This window comes from Mastigoproctus giganteus, chromosome 14, assembly GCF_048544385.1.
Source record: "Mastigoproctus giganteus isolate SK-2022 chromosome 14, ASM4854438v1, whole genome shotgun sequence".
NCBI classification, from domain to species: Eukaryota; Metazoa; Arthropoda; class Arachnida; order Uropygi; family Thelyphonidae; genus Mastigoproctus; species Mastigoproctus giganteus.
In genome coordinates, this window is record NC_143588.1 from 14,825,160 (window position 1) to 14,847,240 (window position 22,081).

At 39.9% G+C, this 22,081-nt stretch overlaps 1 protein-coding gene across 3 annotated transcripts in view; it reads left to right on the top strand.

Annotated features, from left to right (window-relative positions):
- LOC150074989 (ubiquitin carboxyl-terminal hydrolase 47-like) overlaps positions 1-22,081 on the top strand; it is a 486,634-nt gene that overhangs the window by 73,663 nt on the left and 390,890 nt on the right. For all 3 annotated transcript variants that reach the window (XM_090388947.1, XM_090388945.1, XM_090388946.1), the window contains exon 4: positions 18,733-18,852. In XM_090388947.1, the coding sequence (XP_090245073.1) occupies positions 18,733-18,852 (120 nt within the window). The remainder of the gene's footprint in view (positions 1-18,732; positions 18,853-22,081) is intronic.

Here is a 22,081-nt window from a genome sequence, read left to right on the forward strand (position 1 = left end):
CATAAATCAAATATGAGACATCAAAAAATAAGATTTTTGAGTATTTGTAAAGTTGAAAATCTAACATATGCAAAACATGCTTACTTGCTTGCAATTTAAAGTGTAAAGTAGACATCATTATTCGTTTATTTATTTTTTATAAAAAGTGGGAAAATTAATTGGATTTTATAGATGCAAAGTGCCTTTTTATTCTATTTTTGGTAAAAACATTGTCAAATTAACAGAACAAACTGATCAGCAAAAAAAGATCTAAACCTCCCAAATGCTTCCTTGTTCATTTCACAAATATACATGGTCTCAGTTCTAATCTCAGTGATGTCCGTTTCCACTTACAGTCTTCCAAATCCCGTGTATTTTTTTCTGGCAGAATCCCAGTTATCAGTTATTTCAATCACTACTCATCTCAGTTGCCTGAATTATTCACTGTATGATTCCTTTTGTTTCAAAGGTGGTACTTTGTGCATATGTCCATTCTGTTATTCCCTGTCAGCGATTTAGCAATTTGGAATCTCCTCTTTTCGATCTTCTCTGGCTTAAAATCTCTCTGCCACATTCTGCTAAATTCATCTGCTGCCTCTGTTGTTCTGCCAACTCCACCAATCACTTGGAACTCTTTGACTTCCTCTCTTTGAAACTTGACTTTCACCAATCTAACTTTCCTAACTGTGAGATAATTTGGCTATCTTCCATTTTCTAATCACACTGACCCGGCTGATTGAGATGCTGAGGCTTTTGAAATTACTAATTACCTCACACAGATTGTTCATTTACCTACCAGAATGCCAGACAACCTAAGTGATATTCCTAAACACGCAGCCAACACACTTGATTCTTTTCTCACAAACAACCCTTGTAAGTACAGTCGAGGTGAGTGGTCCTCTAGGTACCTCAGATCACAATTTGGTGATGGTCTCTTCTCCAATAGAGCCTTTTTCTCTTGTGGCCATTCTCAATCTCGTGTTGTTTGGCATTACAAGAATTCCTTGGTTGGATTACTGTTTCAATTCTTCTGATGTCAATATTTGCTCAGATTGTGTCAGTGAAATTATCCTTGTAGGGATGAAATCTTTCATTCCACACTCCACCTTAAAATCTCATCCTTTATCTAAACCTCGGTTTTCCAATAAATGTGCTAATGCTGTTCAGTATAAGAATGTTGCATATTACAATTGGCTTGTATCCAAATCTCCAGGCTCATTTTCTGCCTACACCAAAGCCCACAACAATTGTAAAGCAGTTATTAATCAGTCAAAACTAGATTTCAAACAGGCAAAGAGTAGAAAACTTGTTTTTTGCAAAATGGTAGTTAAGCATTCTAGTCTCTTGCAAAATCTATTGGCCTCAACTTTTGACCATCTCTATTCCCACTATCTCTCAAAACCTGATGGTTCTATTGCCAATTTAGCAAAAGATAAAGCTGACCTACTAGCATCCTATTTTTCTTCTAACTCATGTATTGATGATCTTGGTAAAACTGCTTCCTACAATTCCAGTACAGTCCATTCAATGCCTCCTGTGATCTTTCTTCAAAAGGATGTCAGAAGGATTTTGAACAATCTCAATTTTAAGAAAGCTTCAGGTTCTGATGGTGTTTCTCTACTTATTCTCAAAACCTGTGCTCCTAAATTTACTCCTGTTCGGTGTTTCCTTTTCTCTCTTTCTCATTCCAGTGGTGTTTTCTCTTCTGCTTGGAAATTGCTCATATCCAGCCAGTTCCTAAAATGGTGACATATCCCTACCATCCAATTATCGTCCCATTGCACTTACTTCTACTCTTTCTAAAGTAATGGAGATATCAATTAACTGCCAACTCTTAAACTATCTAGAAATCTTCCATCTGATGAGTGATCACCAATATTGATTCTGTCAGTGTCAATCCACTCGTGATATTCTTGCTTATGTTACCTATCTGTGGACATTCAGTGGAAAATTTAGTAAAACTCAAGCAGTTGCTTTTGACATTTTAAAAGCCTTTGATCGTGTTTGGCATAAAGGTCTTTTAAATAAGCTTCCATCTTATGGTGTCCCAACGGTTTTTTTTTTTTTTTTTTTTTGTAATTGAGTATCCAGTTTTTTCTGACTGCCCACTGCAGGTGATGATAGATGGCTCTGTCTTCTAACTTCTCCACTAATGCTGGTGTTTTCCCAAGGTTCAGTTCTTTCTCCCATTCCTTTCCTCGTGTATAATATTGAATGGAAATCCTATTGACCGGAATCATATTTCATTGACCTGAAATCCTATGCATAGTTTTGTTGATGATAGTATATTGCATTTCAACTTCTCGAATAGCCACCACTAATTCCTTAAATGCTGATCTCCAAATAATTCTGCAGTGGGCCAAAGGTAACTGAGTTGATTTCAATCCCTGTAAAACTCAATCATGTCTTATATCTCACAAAAAGGATTCCTCTCTTCCTATGCTTATTTTTGATGACATACCGATTTTAAGACAAGATCATACATCTCTGTTGAAGATTACCCTGACTTCTAATCTCTTTTGGCATAAGCACATTTCAAATATTGCTTCCTTCATCTAAAAAACTGTGTTTTCTCTTTCGCTCTTGATAATCTTACTTTTCTTCCAAACAGCTGTTCTGATATTTGGGGCAGTTCCCCCAAAACCTCTCTCTCTCTCTCTCTCTCTCTCTCTCTCTCTCTCTCTCTCTCTCTCTCTCTCTCTCTCTCTCTCTCTCTCACAGGCTTCTAGATTCCATTCAAAAGAGGGCAGTTTGGTTAATTAACGACTCATCTCTAACAGGGTCACTTCACTCTCTGTCTCATAGACATCCTGTTTCTGCTGCATGCCTCTATAGATACTTTCAAGGGCACTGTTCTTCTGAATTGGTTTCTATAATTCTTGCTCTCTCTTCCAAAGCAGTCCAAACTTGTGCCACAATCAGTCAACATCCTTTTTTTATGTCCGTGTTTAAACTCACATAACCAACCTTTCTTCTTCCTCATTTATTCATTCAACTTCCGTTTTTTGGAACAATCATCAGTCTACAAATTAGTCTGAAAATTACAGTCTACAATAATTCATGTCTAATGTCAGCAAGTATCTTCAGTACCTCTCATGTTTGGGGTTTACATAAAAAAAAATATATATATATGTATATATCGATAGCATTAGTGGAGGCATATGATGCAAGAAAGAAAGCTGATATAGCATCAACAAAAAAAAAAAAAAAAAAAAAATTCCCATTTCACCTATCCAACCACTTCAAATATTTATCTAGTTCTGCCTTGAACTTATTTAAGTTGTTGACCTCCACTACAACAGATGGAAGTTTATTCCAACTATCAACCACCCACTGGCTAAAGGCAAATTTCTCACATCTATTCTACAACTGTCTTTCCTCAATTTGAATTTATCTCCCCACAGGTGAGTAATCTGAGCAAGAGGAAGAATCCCATTAGCATTGAGCTTGCGCAAACAATTCAAGGCCTTATACACCTCAATTAGATAATCTTGCAGGTGTCTAGTCTCCTGAAGCTGCAACGCAAAACTTAAGCCTTTCTTGGTAACACTAACCCTTTGTTCCATTCACCAATCTTGTCCTTCTCTGTACTCATTCCAGCAGCTCTACATCCTTCCTAAAATGAGGCCTCCATACCTGTATACAGTACTCAAGGTGTGGCCTCACCACTGTCTTATAAAAGGGAACAATCATCCCCTTATCCTTGCTAGCAAAATTCCTGTATATCATTGACAAGACACCATGAGCTACTCTAGCCGCCTGTCTGCACTGCTCAGAAAACTTCATATCTGACTGCACAATTACCCCCAGGTCCTTTTCATTCTCCACTATCCTGTGTGTAGTACCACACAGTTGATACTTTACTCTGGGGTTACTGCCACCCACATGCAGTACTTTACATTTGTTTATGTTAAACTTCAGTTGTCACCTCTCGTCCCCATCTGCTCAACTTTTCCAGATCCTCTTGCAGTAGCATACTATCGTTACTGTCATTAACAACCCTGCCAACCTTGGTATCTTCTGCAACTCTGATATACCTTCATTAATGTCATTTATAAATACTGAAAACAGCAATGGGCCCAACACCGAACGCTGGGGTGCTCCACTAATAACATTAGTCCACGAAGAGCAGTGTCTATTGATAACGTTCTGTCTTCTCCCCCTCAACCATCCTTTTATCCATTGTAGCAACTTTCTCTTAATGCCCTACTGCTCCAATTTGTACAGTAGTCTTCCATGTGCTACAGTATCAAAAGCTTTCCTAAAATCCAAGTATATGATATCAAAATTATTTTTGGCATCCAGTTCCTTTGTGATCATATCATAGTATCCAGTCAGGTTTGTCAGACAAGACTTCCCCTTAACAAATCCATGCTGTGTCTGAACTATAACTTGCAGCCTTGTCTAGATGATCCTGCATTGCTTCCTTAACCAGTGACTCCATTATTTTTCCTGGATCAGAAGTTAGACTAACAGGTCTGTAATTTCTTATGCCACACTATGAACCCCCATTTGTGAATTGGGGACACATTTCCACATCTCCAGTCCATGAGGACCTTTCCTGAGTCCAAGGAAGCTTTCATAATTATGTCTAAGGGTTTGCTTACTTCCTTTGCTGCTTCCTTTAACATAACTTAGTCCTTGAGGTTGTCACAGACATTCTCTCAGATAAGCCAGACAAGCTGTACTTGCTACCTGGGAGTCTAAAATGCTGATGGAACTGATATTCGGGTGACACTCAAGTCAAGTGAACCCAATTTCGGCGAAGTCCGGACAGTCTGTTAAAGCCAAATCCTCTGCTTGCACCTTCACAATGGTGGGGCTGTTAGTAATCCTGGGTATAACCCCCATGCACAAGCACACTGGATGACCACCCAGGTGTGAACCAATGCAAGCAGCGGTCAAGGTGTGGCTTTCTGATCTTTTGGCAAAGCTATTGGCTGCAACTTTTGCCCATCTCTGCTCCCACCTCTGTCAAAACCAGATGGTTCTGTTGTCACTTCAGCCAAGGATAAAGCTTTCCTGCTCATGTATTAATGATCTTGGTAGAACACCTCCCACCATTCCCAACATGCTGCATTCAATGCCTCGTTTGGTCTTCCGTCAAAAGTTGCTTTTGACGTCAACGTGACTGCAAACGTCAACTGTTTGCTTGATGTTTGCAGAGCAATCGGGTACGGGACATGATACTGCCATGGGGGATGTCTTTGTGTGTGCGCGATGCAAGGAGTGTATCAATATCAGGCAACAACTCAGCGTTCTTGTGGGCCTATATGAGAGCTTGAAGGACAGGGTGGATGCCCTCGAAGAAACTAAATTGAGGGGCCCATCAAGCTCTCAGCTGCCCACATCAACGCCAGAGCTTGCACTTGGGCATCGCGTGACACAGAGGCAACCCCCAAGGCAGAATGTGCTGGTCCCGAAGGAACTAGTAGTTGTTGGTGACTCTATTGTCAGGGAAACGGGGAACATGCTTTGTAAAAAAGATAGGTGGAACAGGACCAGGGTATGTCTGCCAGGGGCAAAGGTTGATGACGTAGAGCGAATATCATCTTTAAAAGGGCACAAAAGGTGATATAGTTGTACACGTTGGCACTAATAATATTAAGAGTAGGAGACCGGCAGAATTACTTAACAAGTACAGGTCACTGCTGAACAAAAGCCGAGAATTAGGGTTGAATTTGAAAGTGTCTGCAATTCTGCCCAGACACGATAGGAGGGAGTATATGATGAGAGCCTTGTCGATCAATTCGGCCCTGGAAAGATTGTGCAAGGCTCAAGGGGTAGAATTTTTTTCAGCCTGGACTGTACTTGTTAACAGGAGAGATTGCTTCTACAGGGATGGGATACACTTAAATAGAAAGGGTGCAAGAATATTTGCTGATGCTATCGAGGCAGTGTTAGGTGGGTCGGAAAACTGCTAGCTTGGGGGGAGACAAAGACCAATAGATTGACAGTAGCCACTGGCAGACGTGAAAGAGTTTCTTGCACTGCTTCTATTAGAATGAGCAGAAGCCTCAAAAACAAGATGCATGGTATTCCAGAGACTGCTGGGAGCCATTGCGGTACAAGTAAACACATGGGTTGTGTTAGGGTAGCTAAGAATAGAAACAGGTCCAGGTATACTTGTGTGTACACCAATGCTAGGAGTTTAGTAAATAAATTTGATGAATTTGAGGTATTTCTCAAAACATCAAAGGCAGATATTGTTGGGATATCAGAGACGTGGTGTCACACAGATATAAGAGTTGCAGAACTGCAATTTGGGGAGTACAACGTCTACAGAAAGGATAGACAGGATAGGAAGGGGGGAGGGGTTATGCTATTAGTTAAGAAACACATAAAAACCAAGGAAGTGAAGCCAGTCGACATCGCTGGACAGTGCAGCGTTCAGTCAGTTTGGTGTGACATAAGCATTGGGAGATCAAAATTGAGAGTAGGAGTGTGCTATAGGCCTAATGACTGATGAGTATAATAAGGAACTGTACAGGGAAATAGAGTGGGCCAGTAAATCAGAGAGTCTTATAATGGGAGATTTTAATTTCCCAGATATTGACTGGAATTTGGGGGCTGGTTACTCACGCACTAGCAGGGCTTTTGTGGATTTATTGGATGATTGTTTTCTACATCAGCACGTTCGGGAGGCAACTAGAGGGAGTAATACTCTTGATTTGATTATCAGCAGTGATTCTTCATGCATTAAGAATCTGCAGATAAATGAACCACTAGGTGGCAGTGATCACAGTGTGCTGAAGTGGGATTTACTCAAAGAGGTAACTACCATTAGGGGTAAAGGGAAGGGTTATTGCTTCCGTAAAGGCGACTACGATGGACTGAGACAGTATTTGAATTTGTTGGTAACAAATTCAAGAATGCTTCCCATTTTGAATTTGTTACCAACAAATTCAAAATGGGAAGCATTCAAAGAACTTATCTTGGAAGCTACTAGGCTTTACATACCAACTAAGAAATATTGTTCAAGGTTTAGGCCAAAATGGATGTCAGATGAACTAATGAGGCATATGGCAGAGAAGAAAAATGCATGGGATACTTACAAATTAACACATGACACAGAAGCCTATGATAGATACAAGTTGATATGCAACCAAGTTACAAAGGAGGTTAGGCAGGCGAAGGCAGATTACGAGAAATCCTTGGCAAGGGATGCAAAGAAAAACAGCAAAGAGTTCTTTACTTATGTAAACTCTAGAAGGAAGGGGATGAATCAGATTGGTCCACTTGATATTGATGGGTCAACTGTTGATGATCCTGCTCAGGTAGCTAACAAACTAAATGAATATTTTGCATCGACATTCATACATGAGGAGTTATTCAGCAAGGGGAATGCCAGAGGTGTATTCAACTCTAGCAGTAAGCTACAGAATCTTGAAATAACTGGGAGTAAAGTGGAGGAGAAACTGTTGAAGATAAACACAAGAAAGGCACCCGGGGTGGATGGGATCTATCCAGTTATATTAAAGGAGGCAGCAAAGGAAGTAAGCAAACCCTTAGCCATAATTATGAGAGCTTCCTTGGACTCAGGGGAGGTACCCATAGACTGGAAATGTGCAAATGTGACCCCAGTTCACAAAGGAGGATCAAAGGCTGACACAAGTAATTATAGACCTGTGAGCTTAACTTCTGTTCCAGGAAAATTAATGGAGGCACTGGTTAAAGAAGCACTGCAGGATCATTTAGACAAGACTTCAGTTATAGCTCAGACACAGCATGGTTTTGTTAAGGGGAAGTCTTGCCTGACCAACTTGATTGGATACTATGATGCAGTCACAAAAGAACTGGATGTAGGGAATAACTTTGATATTATATACTTGGATCTTAGAAAGGCTTTTGATACTGTTGCACATGGAAGACTGCTACACAAATTGGAGCAGTGTGACATTGGAGGCAAATTGCTGCTATGGATAAAGGGGTGGTTGAGGGGGAGAAGACAGAGAGTGGTAATCAATGGACACTGCTCATCGTGGACTAATGTTATTAGTGGAGTCCCTCAGGGCTCAGTGTTGGGTCCATTATTGTTTTCTGTATTTATAAATGATATTGATGATGGTATATCAAGCTTAATGTCCAAGTTTGCAGACGATACAAAGGTTGGCAGGGTTGTCAAGGACACTACTGACACTATGCTGCTGCAACAGGATCTGGAAAGGTTGAGCAGATGGGCTGAGAGGTGGCAAATGAAGTTTAATATTGACAAATGTAAAGTACTACACATGGGAAACAGCAACCCCAGAGCAACGTATCAACTCTGGTACTACACTGACAGTGGTAGAGAATGAAAGGGACTTGGGGGTGGTTGTGCAGGCAGATATGAAGTTCTCTGAGCAGTGCAGACGGGCTGCAAGAGTAGCTCATGGAGTATTGTCAATGATATACAGGAATTTTTTCAGCAGGGATAAGGAGGTGATTATTCCCTTGTATAAGGCAATGGTCAGGCCACACCTAGAGTACTGTATACAGGTCTGGAGGCCTCATTTCAAGAAGGATGTAGGGCTGCTGGAACGAGTACAGAGAAGGGCAACAAGATTAGTGAATGGAACAAAGGGGTGCTCTTACGAAGAAAGGCTTAAGTTTTGCAAATTACAGTGTCTGGAGACTAGGCACCAGCGAGTGATCTGATAGAGGTGTATAAAGCCTTGAATGGTTTAAGCATGCTCAGTGCTGATGGGATTCTTCCTCTAGCTCAGAAAAATCACCTGAGAGGGCATAAATTCAAATTGAGGAAAGACAGATGTAGGATAGACGTGCGGAAATTTGCCTTTAGCCAGCGGGTGGTTGGTTGGTGGAACAGACTTCCATCCCTTGTGGTGGAGGTTGATAGCCTAAATAAGTTTAAGGCTCAGCTGGACAGGTATTTTGAACGAACAGAGGGGTGAAGTGGAAGTGGTTTTTTTTTTTTTTTTTTTTGGCTGATGCTGCATAAGCTTGCTTTCTTGCATCAAATGCCTCTACTAATGCTAATGCTAATGCTAAAAAAGGATGTCAGAAGAATTTTGACGAATCTTGATGCTAAGAAAGCTCCAGGTCCTGATGGTATTTCTCCACTTGTTCTCAACACCTGTTCTCCTGAACTTACTCGTGTTCTTTGCTTCCTTTTTTCATTTTCTTATTCCAAAGGTGTTTTTCCTTCTACTTGGAAATTTGCTCATATCCAGCCAATTCCTAAAGAGGGTGACAAATACCTCCCATCCAATTATTGTCCCATTGCAATTACTTCTACTCTTTCTAAAGTAATGGAGAATCAATTAACTGCCAACTTTTAAACTACTTAGAAACCTTCCATCTGATCAACGATCGCCAGTATGGATTCCGTCATTGTCGATCCACTGGTGATATTCTGGCTTTATGTTACCCATTTATGGACAAATTTAATGGAAAAGTTTGGGGAAACACAAGCAGTTACTCTTGACATCTTAAAGGCTTTTGCTCGTCTTTAGCATAAAGGTCTTCTAAACAAGCTTCCATCTTATGGTTTAACAACTGCTTTTTTGTAATTGGTTATCCAGTTTTCTCTCTTGTTGCTCACTGAGAGTAATGGTAGATGGCGCTCTGTCTTCTAACTTCCCCACTAATGCTGGTGTACCCCAAGGTTCAGTTCTTTCCCCAAATCTTTTCCTCTTGTATATTAATGAGCTTCTTCCATTGATTGGAAATCCTATCCACTGTTTTGCTGATGATAGCACATTGCATTCCACTTTCCATTTTGAGAAACCTTGCCCTGCTGAGTCAGCTTAAACTTCTCGAATATCTGGTACCAATTCTTCAAATGCTGGTCTCCAGGTAATTCTCCAGTGGGGCAAAGACAACTTAGTTGATTTCAATCCTTCTAAAACTCAGTCTTGTCTTATATCTCGCAAAAAGGATTCTTCTGCTCCTATGCTTATCTTTGGTGCCACTCCAATTTCTAGGCAAGATGATATATCTCTTTTGGGGATTACTTTGACTTCTAATCTCTCTTGGCACAAGCACATTACAATATTGCTTCCTCTGCATCTAAAAAACTTGGTTTTCTCTTTCGCTCTCGGCGTTACTTTTCTTCCAAACAGCTGCTCACTCTATAAATCACAAATCCGTCCTGCCATGGAATATTGTTCCCACATCTGTGGTGGTGCCCCCAAAACCTCTTTCAGGTTTCTAGATTACATTCAGAAGAGGGCAGTTAGGTTAATTAATGATTCCTCTCTAACAGAGTCTGTCCACTCGCTGTCTCATAGACGTACTGTTTCTGCTGCATGCCTTTTCTATAGATACTTCCATGGGCACTGTTCTTCTAAATTGGCTTCTATAATTCCCACTCTTTCAAAACAGTCTGAACACATGCCGCCACCAGCCAACATCCATTTACTATACTACTGCAAACTCACAGAACCAACTTTTCATCTTCCTCGTTTATTCATTCAACTGCCATTTTCTGGAACAGCCTTCTTCCATCTGTATTTCCTGAAAATTACAGTCTACAGAAGTTCAAGTCTAATGTCAACAAATATCTTCTTTCGTCTTCTCAACCTCCAACCCAAGCATGGTACTAAGTACTATAGGTTCTAATACCTCTAGTGTTTGGGATTTTCAGAAAAAAAACAATTAGTAAAATAATAAGAGCAGTTTACCTCAATATAGTATGTAGAACACTTCCGTATGAATACCCTCCAGAAATTAAAACGGAAAAACCGAAAAAATCGACAACTTACCGGTACATTAGAGTAAAATATAAATAATTATATAATCAATTTAACACAGTTCAAATCAATTTAGTAAATTTAGTAAATTTAACACAGTAAAAATCAAATTAACGCAATTAAAAGAATCTAACAAAAAATATTCAAAACGATTTTCTATTTAATTTTTATAATTTTCTATTTAATTATTTATATTTTACTCTAATGTACCGGTAAGTTGTCGATTTTTTCGGTTTTTCCGTTTTAATTTCTGGAGGGTATCATACGGAAGTGTTCTACGTACTATATTGAGGTAAACTCCTCTTATTATTTTACTAAGATTATTATCAACGTAGAACATATTGAGTATTACAGTTCTGATTCATACTATCTAAGAAAAAAAACAATATATATATATATATATGATCCCATGCATTCTTCTTTGCTACGAGTCATTAGGTCAATCTGATATCCATTTATGCCTAAACCTTTAACAGTATTTCTTAGTTGGTATGAAAAGTCTTGTATCTTCCAAAGAATATACATGTTGTTTTCAGCAACATGTACAAAGGGTACTAGGAAAGTTTTGCAATACAGCTTTGTTTATTTAATTTTTTCAAAGTAATTTCCTCTACATTCAATACACCTCTCCATCCTCCGAAACCAATCTTTAAACCAGTTCTGCCGAGTTTCACTAGGGAGTAAAGCACATTCGTTGTCCCAAGCCCGTAGAAAGTCCTCATCACTGGAAAACCGCCTCCCTTTTAGCTTCATTTTCACATGCGGGAACAGTGCAAAGTTGCAGGGAGCAAGGTCTGGACTGTAGGGAGGGTGCTCGAGAAGTTTCAGTCCTGTCGTGGTCAAATATTCGGTGCAGGCTTTGGCGCGGTGAGCTGGAGCATTTTCGTGATGGAGGTACCAGGTGTCCATTCTTGACTTTGGCCGCAGGTTCTTCATAGATCCAATGACTTTAGGCAGGCATTGTTCAGTATACCACTTAGCTGTGACTGTCTTCTGCGTGTCCAAAATGACATGTTCCACAATTCCACTCGATTTGAAAAATACAGCTATCATTTTCTTCTTTACAGATCGGGATTTTCTGACAATTACGGGTGTGTCGTCATCATCAAAGACCCAAACTTTGTTTTGAGCCTTGGTGGGCAGATCGTAATAGTACAGCCAAGTCTCGTCACCTGTCACGATGTTGTTCACATACCGAGATTGTCCCTTATCAAACTTTTTTTAACATCTCCCTGCACCAAGTCACATGTCGTGTCATCTGGTCTTCAGTCAGTTGATGCGGCACCCAGAGAGAACAAAGTTTCTTCACGTGCAAATGATCTTGCAGAATCGAACGAATTGCTGGTGCATTTAGGCCCAAAGTATCCTCTATCTGTTGGTAGGTCACTCGTCTGTTTTCGTCAAGCATTTTCCTCACAGCAGTAACGTTTTCCTCCGTAACTGACGTTCGTGGCCTTCCCGGCCTCTCAGAATCCTCCAGAGTGAAATTTCCCCTTTGGAATTCTCTATACCACCTGAATATCGTTGTACGATGTGGACAATCATCATCTAGTACAAGAGTCATTTCTTCTAAGCACTGGTCTATGGTTAAACCACGCACGAAATTATACCGCAAAACTGTCCTCATCTCATTTCGTGACCACGATGCCATCGCAAGCACTTTATACTCTCACTACTAATGAATAACTGAGCTCATCGACTTGGCGCGGCGGCTACTATGCACGTATGAACATGTCTCAACATGCAGCAACAAGCAGCTTCCTGTGATTCAATGTTGCGTCATATTGCAAAACTTTCCTAGTACCCTTTGTATATTCATAAAACATAAAGATATATATTTAATTTTATTATTTATTTTTGTAAATAAATAAATAATTTTTGCCGTTCTGCAAATCATAATTCTATGTAATTTTCTGTAATATAACTGTTGTTGTTGTTGTTGTTATTGTTATTTTTGGCGCAAGGGCTGCTTAGACCATATTGCGCCTATCAGTGATATGAAAGTTATCAATGGTGACTGTTATGGAAACAGTCAGAGACGATCATATAGTTTTATTCGTTTAAGAAAACAGAATAACTCCAAGGGATTAGCATCGTTGCCTATGATGTGAGAGAGTTTTAGAGGTTCTTTTAGATTTGGAAGGAAGCTGAATGAACATTGCCGAGCATGTTTGTACAGAGTGCATTCAACAAGAATGTGCTTCATTGTTAGCTGACAGTTGCATTGAGAACATTGTGGAGGATCATTTCCTGTAAGGAGAAATAGGTGAGTAAACTGGCTGTGGCCGATTCGTGCTCTGGTTAAGATGACTTCTTCCTTTCTGTTAGTACGAAAACTAGAGGTCCATAACTGTGGTTCTGATTTTATTTCCAATAGCTTATTACCCGTTTGAGCTTGCCATAGAAGTGTCCATTGTTCCTTACATGTCCTTCGTATCATAGGTTTGTAATCAACATATGGAACACAAAAGTCTGAAGATAATGGGTTAGATGGATGTTTTGCAGCATGGTCTGCGCATTCGTTTCCTGGGATCCCAGTGTGACCTGGGATCCAGCAGAAGATGACTACTTGTTGGCGTTCCTGAATAAGAATCATCTTACTTCTTATGGTTTGTATTAAAGGATTGGTTGGTGAGGAGATGTTTTGTAGGGCTACTAGTGTACTCTGCGAGTCGGTATATATTATACTTTTTTTAATGGAGCAATGAATAATATTTTCTAGGGCAAGTTTAATGGCGAATAACTCAGCTGTATAACTGCTGCATTCAGTAGGCAGAGATACAGAGATGGTGTTAAAAGGGAAGACTGCTGCAGCACCTACTCCACTATCAGACTTTGATCCATCTGTGTATATTTTCATGAAATGCGGATAATTTTGTGTGTGAGAAGTATGAAGTTGTCGCACGTTAATATTTGCAAGGGAATCTTTTCCCCAGTTCAGGAAGTAATTGTCACAGGATGGATTAACCCAGGACCATGGGGGAACTGAAGTGTTTGGATCTTGGAGGACTTTTTCAAGGTGCACATTCCAGCTTTCAGATAGAGCCTGCAATCTGATGGCAGTAGGTTGGACTGCTCTGGGTTTATTTCTGTAGAACATTTTAAACTGTGGATCACTAAGTATAGGCCAAATTGGATGGGTAGGCATGCTTTGAATTTTAGCGGCATAATTCAAAAGTAACATCTTCCTTCTGAGGCAGAGTGGAATTTCATGGGCTTCGGCGTAGAGACTTTGTACTGGCGATGTTCTATAAGCACCTGTAGCAATCCTAAGGGCAGAATGTTGAACAGGAGCAAGCCGTACTAGCACACTCTCCCTAGCAGAGTCATACACCGGGGCTCCATAATCCAGACGAGATCTAATTAGAGTTCTATACAGGTGAAGTAAGGTGTAACGGTCAGCACCCCATGTTGTAGAAGAAAGAACTCTGAGAATGTTCATTTTTTTCTGGCAGGTTGTCCGGAGATATTTGATATGTTCTAAAAAATTAAGTTTCCTATCAAAAATTAGACCGAGGAGGCGAATGCTACTCATAACTGAGATAGGATGATTTGTTAGGTGTAGCTCTGGGTCAGGATGCATCCCTCGTTTGTTACAAAAGTGAATGGCACTCGATTTTTGATGAGATAGTCTGTAACCATTCTGTGTCATCCATAGTTCAATATTGTTTAGTGAGATTTGTAGTTGCCTTTCAATGAAGTTCATATTCGGCGAACTGCAGGAAACAGTCAGATCATCAGCATAGAGATATGAGTTCACAGTCTTGGGAATACATTTGGTAATATGATTTATTCTCAATGCAAATAAAGTAGCACTGAGAACTGAGCCCTGTGGTACTCCTTGCTCTTGTATATAGATTTGTGAGAAGACTTCTCTATAGCGAACTTGAAAAGATCTATACTGAAGGAAGTTTTGTATGTAGCATGGTAAGTGACCTCTCAGGTCAAGGGAATGAAGATCTTTTAAGATACCAAAACGCCAGGTGGTGTCAAAGGCCTTCTCTATGTCAAGGCAGACCATGACAAGATGTTCATTTCGTATAAATGCATTCCTGATATTTGTTTCAGCTTTAACCATAAGATCTAGGGATGAGCGATTTTTTCTGAAACCAAACTGGTTATCAGAGATTAGATGTTTTGAATCCAGATACCATGTTAATCGGCGGTGTATAATTTTTTCTAATGTTTTACTCAAACAACTGGTAAGAGAGATGGGTCTATAATTGTGAGGGATAGAATGATCTTTGCCTGGTTTGGGAATTGCCACTACATAGGAGTGATGCCAGCGAGTGGGGTATGAATGTTCAATGAATATACGGTTGTAAAAGGTCAGCAGCAATGACAGTGATTTATTGTCTAAGTGTTGAAGCATTATGTAATATACTCCGTCTGGACCAGCAGCACTGTTCTTTGAGGAATATATAGCTTTTTGAAGTTCAATCATAGTAAGTGTCTGATTGTATGGTAGAGAAGCAGCGGTTTTGAAGTTAAGTTTTGATTTTTCGGCTGAGGCTTTGATCTTCTGAAATGACGGATCATACGAGTTCGAGGCAGACAACTGGGAGAATATTGTCCCTAGAGTATTCGCAATTTCTGCAGGACTAGAGAGCTCCTGTCCATTCCAGTTGAATATTGGCGAGGATAATGGAGGAAATTTGCCATTTAGCTGTCTTATTTTTTTCCATATTGTTCTTACATCAGTATTTTTATTTACTGAAGTCGCAAATCGGATCCAAGAGTTTTTTTTAGCTTCCTTTCTGATGTGTCGGGCTTTGGCTCTTAGTTTCTTATAATTTATAAGGTTGTTGGTAGTAGGGTATTTGCGAAATATATTCCACGCTCGGTTTTTTTCTTTTTTGGCATTCTTACATTCATCGTTCCACCAATAATTTATGGGTCTGTAGGTGACTGATTGTGATTGTGGGATGGCAATGGATGCAGCTGCTAGAATTTCTTTGGTGATATGATCAGTGGCTGTGTCAATTGGGAAGGATTCAATGATCTGTTTATCAAATGAAACATGAGAGGTATACTTGGCCCAATCTGCCTTGGTAAATTTCCATTTTATTTGGTTTTTTGCAGTTGAAGAGCGTGATGTTTGGATCTTACAGATTAATGGGTAGTGGTCACTGTTTAGTGGATCATCTAGAGCTGTCCACTCAATATTAGGAAAGAGGATCGGAGAGCATATTGAGAGATCTATTGCAGACACTGTTCCTGTTGGGAGATGGATGTAAGTGGGTGAACCAGTATTTAGGATGGTTAAGTTTTGTCTGTCAATGAGCATTTCAATGAGTTGCCCTCGTCCATCTGCATTGGGAGAACCCCACAATGGATGGTGTCCATTGAAGTCGCCCAATAAACAGAAAGGGGTTGGCAACTGCATTATAAGATTTTCAAGTTCGTGAATAGTACACGGATGATTGGGTGGTAGATAGATCGAAACAAGAGTCAGAGTGATGCCAATTGCTATTCGGGTAGCAACGGCTTCTATAGAGGTTTGTAAAGAAATGCGTCTGCATGGGACTCGCGAATCTATGAGTATGGCTACTCCACCACGAGCATTATTTGCAATAGGTCTATCTTGTCTGAAAAGAGTATAGTTTTTTATCAAAGGAGATACCTGAGGAGTCAGATATGTCTCCTGTAGGCAGATGCCCACTGGTTTATGCTGCTTAATTATGTCGTATATGTCATCAATGTTGCTCCTAAAGCCTCTACAATTCCATTGGACAACGTTGTTCATTATTTCAATTTAGATGAAGGAACTGAATCTGACTGCTTTTTGGAAGTCTGTTTGGCACGGTCAATTTTAATCCTTTCTCTTTTTGAGAAAACCGGTCTTTGGTCTATTTCATCCTCTGGATGGATCTCCAGAATGGTTTCGGTATCATCTTGATTGGAAATTTCATTAGTATCCATAAGGGAGGAGTCAAATGTCTGTTTTCGATTAGAATCTGCGTTATCTGCTTGGACGGATCTTACGGGATCTGCACCGGCAGAAGGTGGTATCGTGACTGGTGTATTGTTAGCTCTAGTAGAAATCTGTTGCTTTGAAGGTTGAGGTGCAGAAATGAGCAGGGAACGAGCCCATTCTGAAATAGAGGTATTTGGAGGTATTGATGTATCAGTCTGCACCGATACTGAATGAAACTTTGTAGCGGCTTCAGCATACGTGCGTCTAGGCGTGATTAGTTGTATTTGCTTTCTGGCTTCTGGGAATGAAACTTTCTTTTCTATTTTATATTTCTGAATTTTTTTCTCATATTTCCATTGTTCGCAATTTTTAGAAAAGGCTGGATGGTTACCTTTACAATTGGCGCAGAGTGGAGCCTGGGCTTTACAGTCAGCCTGGGAATGATCTTTTGAACCACAGTTAGGACATACGGGGTCTCCTCGACAGACTGTTTGTGAGTGTCCGAATTTCTGACACTTGTAACATCTTATTGGGTTCGGGATATATGGGCGAATGCGACAATGCAAATACCCTGCTTTTACGGATGAAGGTAAATTAGGTGAGCTGAATGTCAAAATTATGCTACGAGTTGGAAGGAGTTCTCCATCTTTTTTCATCATAATTCGTTTTGCCTGTGTGACTTTCTGGTCCTGCAGTTCCTGAACAATTTCTTCTTCTGATACATTCATTAGGTCCCATTCAGAAATAACGCCTTTGGATGAATTAAGTGTGGCATGTGGGGACACTTTAACTGAAACTCCACCAAATGAGGTGAGTCTGAGTAGAGACTCAGAGTGTTTTGAGTTGGTGGTCTCAACAAGCAGGTCACCAGATTTCAGTCGTCGTACCATTTTAGGGGAGCCAGCTACGCTCTCAAGACATTTTTGAATGAGGAATGGTGATAAACTACCCAACGATTGGTTAGTTAGCGAATGCAGAATCAGAAAACTTGGGTTTTCCATTCGGGGAGCATCCGTCCTCAGTCTCTTTGGATTGGATAAGTCATTATCGGGTGTGTGCAAATCCAGTGTATTTGGATTTGCATTCCTAATCGGTGGAAAATTGTCACAGTCCATGTTTTGCTCCTTTTGGCCCTGGGGGTTGGTTTTACCACCCAGATTTCCGGCCCCGCCACGGGGAGGCAGGAGCAGTGCCACAAGGTGACCAAGCGGCTAAGTTAGTTAGTTAGTATTATTAGAAATAAAAAACAGAAAGGTAACTTTCCTTTCTGGGCCTTTGCCTACTTCTTCTAGTGCAAAAGAGCTACACTAATTAATAAATAAAGAAAACGGTTGTTGAAACAAAATATAATCTATCACTTGAAGGCTCTTTAGAGATAACGCTTTGAGATACGCAAAGAAATCGCTTGGTCACGGAACGCTTGGCACCCGGGGCCGTAATATAACTGTTACATACTTTGTACAATGGCATGTATTACACAACAAATTATTGTTGCCACAAAATGTACAGTCCATTGTTAACGGGACACTGTATTGGCTGCCATGAAAAAATTAGAAAGAAATTTTAAACTTCAGTTGACACAATGTGGCTGTACCTTAGTATAAAACAGCTTTTTTTTTTTTTTTTTTAATATTAACATCTCTCGAATATTGTTGGAGGTCTAGAAAAATATGCAGAACATTAAAAATGTTCATAAGTGAGTTTCTTGCATACCCTTCAGATATCCCCCACCAAACTGGCATTAACTTCACTCCTTGAATAATGTAAAGTTCTTAAAATTATCATTAATATATTTATTTTAAATTGTTTCTTGAAACCAAAAGTCAAATTTTAATCTATCTGGAATAGCCATGTTGTTATGGCTATTTATGTATAGCCATGGCACATAGTAATCTCCTTTCAATAACAGAAATTTTATTAGAAGTGAGTATACAAAGATTTTTTTTTTTTCTGTTTATTGTGTACTTCAGTTATGATGAGAATTTTTAATTAGTATATTTTCTCCATTTTTTTTTTTTTTTTTCAACTCTAATTATATTGACCCTCTCTATAAGATTTAAAATATAGAATGAACACAACTGTAAACAAATCATTTAGTTGAGCTTAAAACTTACTGAATTAATATTTCTGTATTAATTAAAGGTAGTAATTAGTGAACAGGGTGATCAAACTCTTGAGGAACTTGGATTTCGATGTGAAGGAAATGCTAGAAATATTCTAATAATTGGAGATAAGAATGGTGAACCACCACGAAAAGCTGAGGTAATTTTTTTAAAATTATTTTTGATTAACTTGTTTGATTGAGAATAAGACTGTTCACAGCCTTATGTTTGCTATAGATAACAAAGATATATTGCATTTGTGGGGACAATTTTTGAGATGCAAGTGTTCCTCAATATTTGAGCATTCATTATCCCAGTCCCCACAGTTATGAGGGTATGAAAATGAAAGAATTAAAGGAAGCCCTTGAGAAAATTGATCCAGCACTTGAATATTTTTGGGAGAATGACCCTCTTAATGATCGTGCAGGAAAGATTAAGCGTGAAGTTAAAGACATAACTAAATGCTACGACACAATTTTATATGAAAAAATATTGCAAGAAAAACAACTCTGGATTTGTTCTTTATTCTGAAAACTGAAATATAGTGTAACTTTAGTAAACTTTACTTAACCTTACATTGTTCAACATATAATAAAAAATGTTTAATAAAATAATTGTCTTATTAAGTTAAGAGGCCTCTGTTCTCAAAGTTCATGATGATAATAAGGTTCAGTTTTACTGAGAAAATAAGGAAACAGTTTTATTAAAATACTTTTAACAGAAAACACATAAGTAAAAATAAGTTAAAAATAAACATGCATCAATAGCTTTGGGGCATAGGTTTCCCTTCATCAGTTGGAAAGCATTAATACACAAAACTGAAAAGAATGCCCAGTCATGGAAGGTGAACTGCACGACACAGGTGCAGACAACAATTAGCAGTTGGAAGTAGAGGCTTGTGGTTGTGACTGCAAAGCTTGGGTTTGGTGCATGTGCCAACGTCTATCATTCAGAAGGATGGTTGCTTCAATGATGGGATGGATGTGACCTTTGTTCCAGTTAAAAGAATCACAACAGCATGAAATGTGAAGTGACTCTAATCAGACACTGTGACAGTACTGACGAGAGTGGTTGATAATCTTGATTTCACGGCATGGGTCGATGTCGTGCTGAATTGACCAAAAGTGTTCAACGATCGCTGGGTACTCTAAATCAGCCGAGTGGATACCTCTCTCATGCTCCGAGACTTGACCTTTGAGCCTTCTTCCAGATTCACCCATGTAGCAGCCAGTGCAGTCACAGCAGGAAATGCAGTACACCAAACCACTCCACAAGATTGGAGGAATCGGTGTCTTTACCCTCAAGATGAGGGACTGCAGTTTCCTGCCAGGAAACTGCAAGCACTTTATCCTATAACTCCATAAGACCTTTGAGAATTGTTGTGACAGGTTCGGGTAGTATGGGATAAAGGTAGTCGAGGTGGGGGTCATTGTTATGTGTGGACCTGGGATTTGCCGCCCAGTCACGGGGTTTGTAGGTCGCATTTATCTAAGGCACTGGTAGGGCATGCACCATACCAAGAAGTTGACTGTGAGCATGCGCTGACCAATAGACCAATAGTTGGTGAATTTGCCAGCACACATTGGTTTGCGATGGACTGAGGTCCTTAGACTAACTTGTGCCTGCACCCACTCCATTTCTGCGGATGAGAGGTGTGCTGAGATCACCAGAGTGAAGGCAGATCTGGCTAACTGCGACCTACAAACCGGTGACCAAGCAGCAAACCCCAGGTCCACACCTAATGATGACCCCACCTCGACAGCCTTTATCCCATACTACCTGAACCTGTCGCAAAAACTCTCAAAGGCCTTACAGAGTTGGCCCCGAGTGCCAAGCGTTTCTAGTGATCAGGCGATTTCTGTGCAATTATAAAGCGATTCATAAAGTGAAAGAGTGTTAGATATATCAAGAGTTTAAAGTTAATTCTCTTCTGTAAATATATATAGTTACTGAAAAGTATCAGTGCAAAGGTTCCTAAGAAAGGAAAGTCACCTTTCTTTTATATATATTCTAGTCCTACTAACCACTAATCTACGTCCGCTTGGTCACTAGGTGGCACCGCTCCTGCCTCCCCGTGGCGGGGCCGGAAACCTGGGAGGAAAAGCTCTCACTCCCAGGGCTAAAAGGAGCAAACATGAATGACTCAAACATTACCACGAATCCCAAAGATCTGACTCCTTTGAGTCGGAAAAATGAGGACAATGTGACTACTGCAACCAAAAGGCAAAAAAAGGAAATAGCATCACTTAATGCACCTACCTTTATTGTCTTTAATTCTACGACAGAACAGCCATTAGGAAAATTGTCGCCATTCGTCATCCAGAAATGTTTAGAAAGTGTGGCTGGAACACCAAAAAATGTTAAGCGACTAAAATCAGGCGACATTCTAGTCGAGACAGCAAATGCCAAACACGCAGAAAGACTGCTTCAAATGAAAACATTTGGTGGGATCCCAGTAAAGGTCTCTCCCCATAATACGCTAAATACATCGAAAGGAGTAATTTCTGAGTGGGACCTTATCAGCGTCTCCGAAGAAGAAATTAAAAATGAACTTGAAAATCAAGGCGTTATAGCTGTGAGAAGGATTAAAATTACAAGAGATGGGACACTTATCCCAACCAGAACTATCATACTGACGTTCAACACTCCTAAACCACCTACAACTGTGAAGGCCGGATATCTAAATTGTAACATCAGACCATACATTCCAAATCCTCTCCGCTGCTTTAAATGCCAAAAGTATGGTCATTCACAAATGGCATGCCGTGGTGTAGCTATCTGTTCCAACTGCGGGTCCCAGGATCACAGCAATCAGAACTGTTCATCCGAGAAACCGAAATGTCCAAACTGCAAGGGAGACCATTCTGCCTATTCCAAGAATTGTGAATATTGGAAAAGAGAAAAGCAGATTCAGCGGTATAAAGTGGAACATTCTGTCACATACCAAGAAGCTAAGAGAACTATACACCCGACTATCTTAAACAGACCTTCCTACGCGCAGGTCATAACGAATCGTCGTACAATAGAAACCCAAACAGATTTTACAATTCCTCCAAAGAAATCTATCTCAGACTGGGCACGAGCACTACTCACAATTTCCCAGCCAAAACATCAAGAGAAACTCACCAACACACCACTTTCCGTGCCTCCCGATAAAAAACACTCAGAATCGAAAGCACCTCAAGGAAAACATAATGTCATAAGTCAGAAGGGAACCGAACAAATGGAGACAGAAGCAACCAACCAAGCAGATGAACCAGTATTAGAGATTTTCGCGGAAGACGATATGGACACCGGAAAACCATATTTTCCGAAAAAGGAAAAACCAACGTGTGAAAGACTTAAAACAGCATCTAGGAAACAGACCGAAAACCTCTCCAAAATCAAAT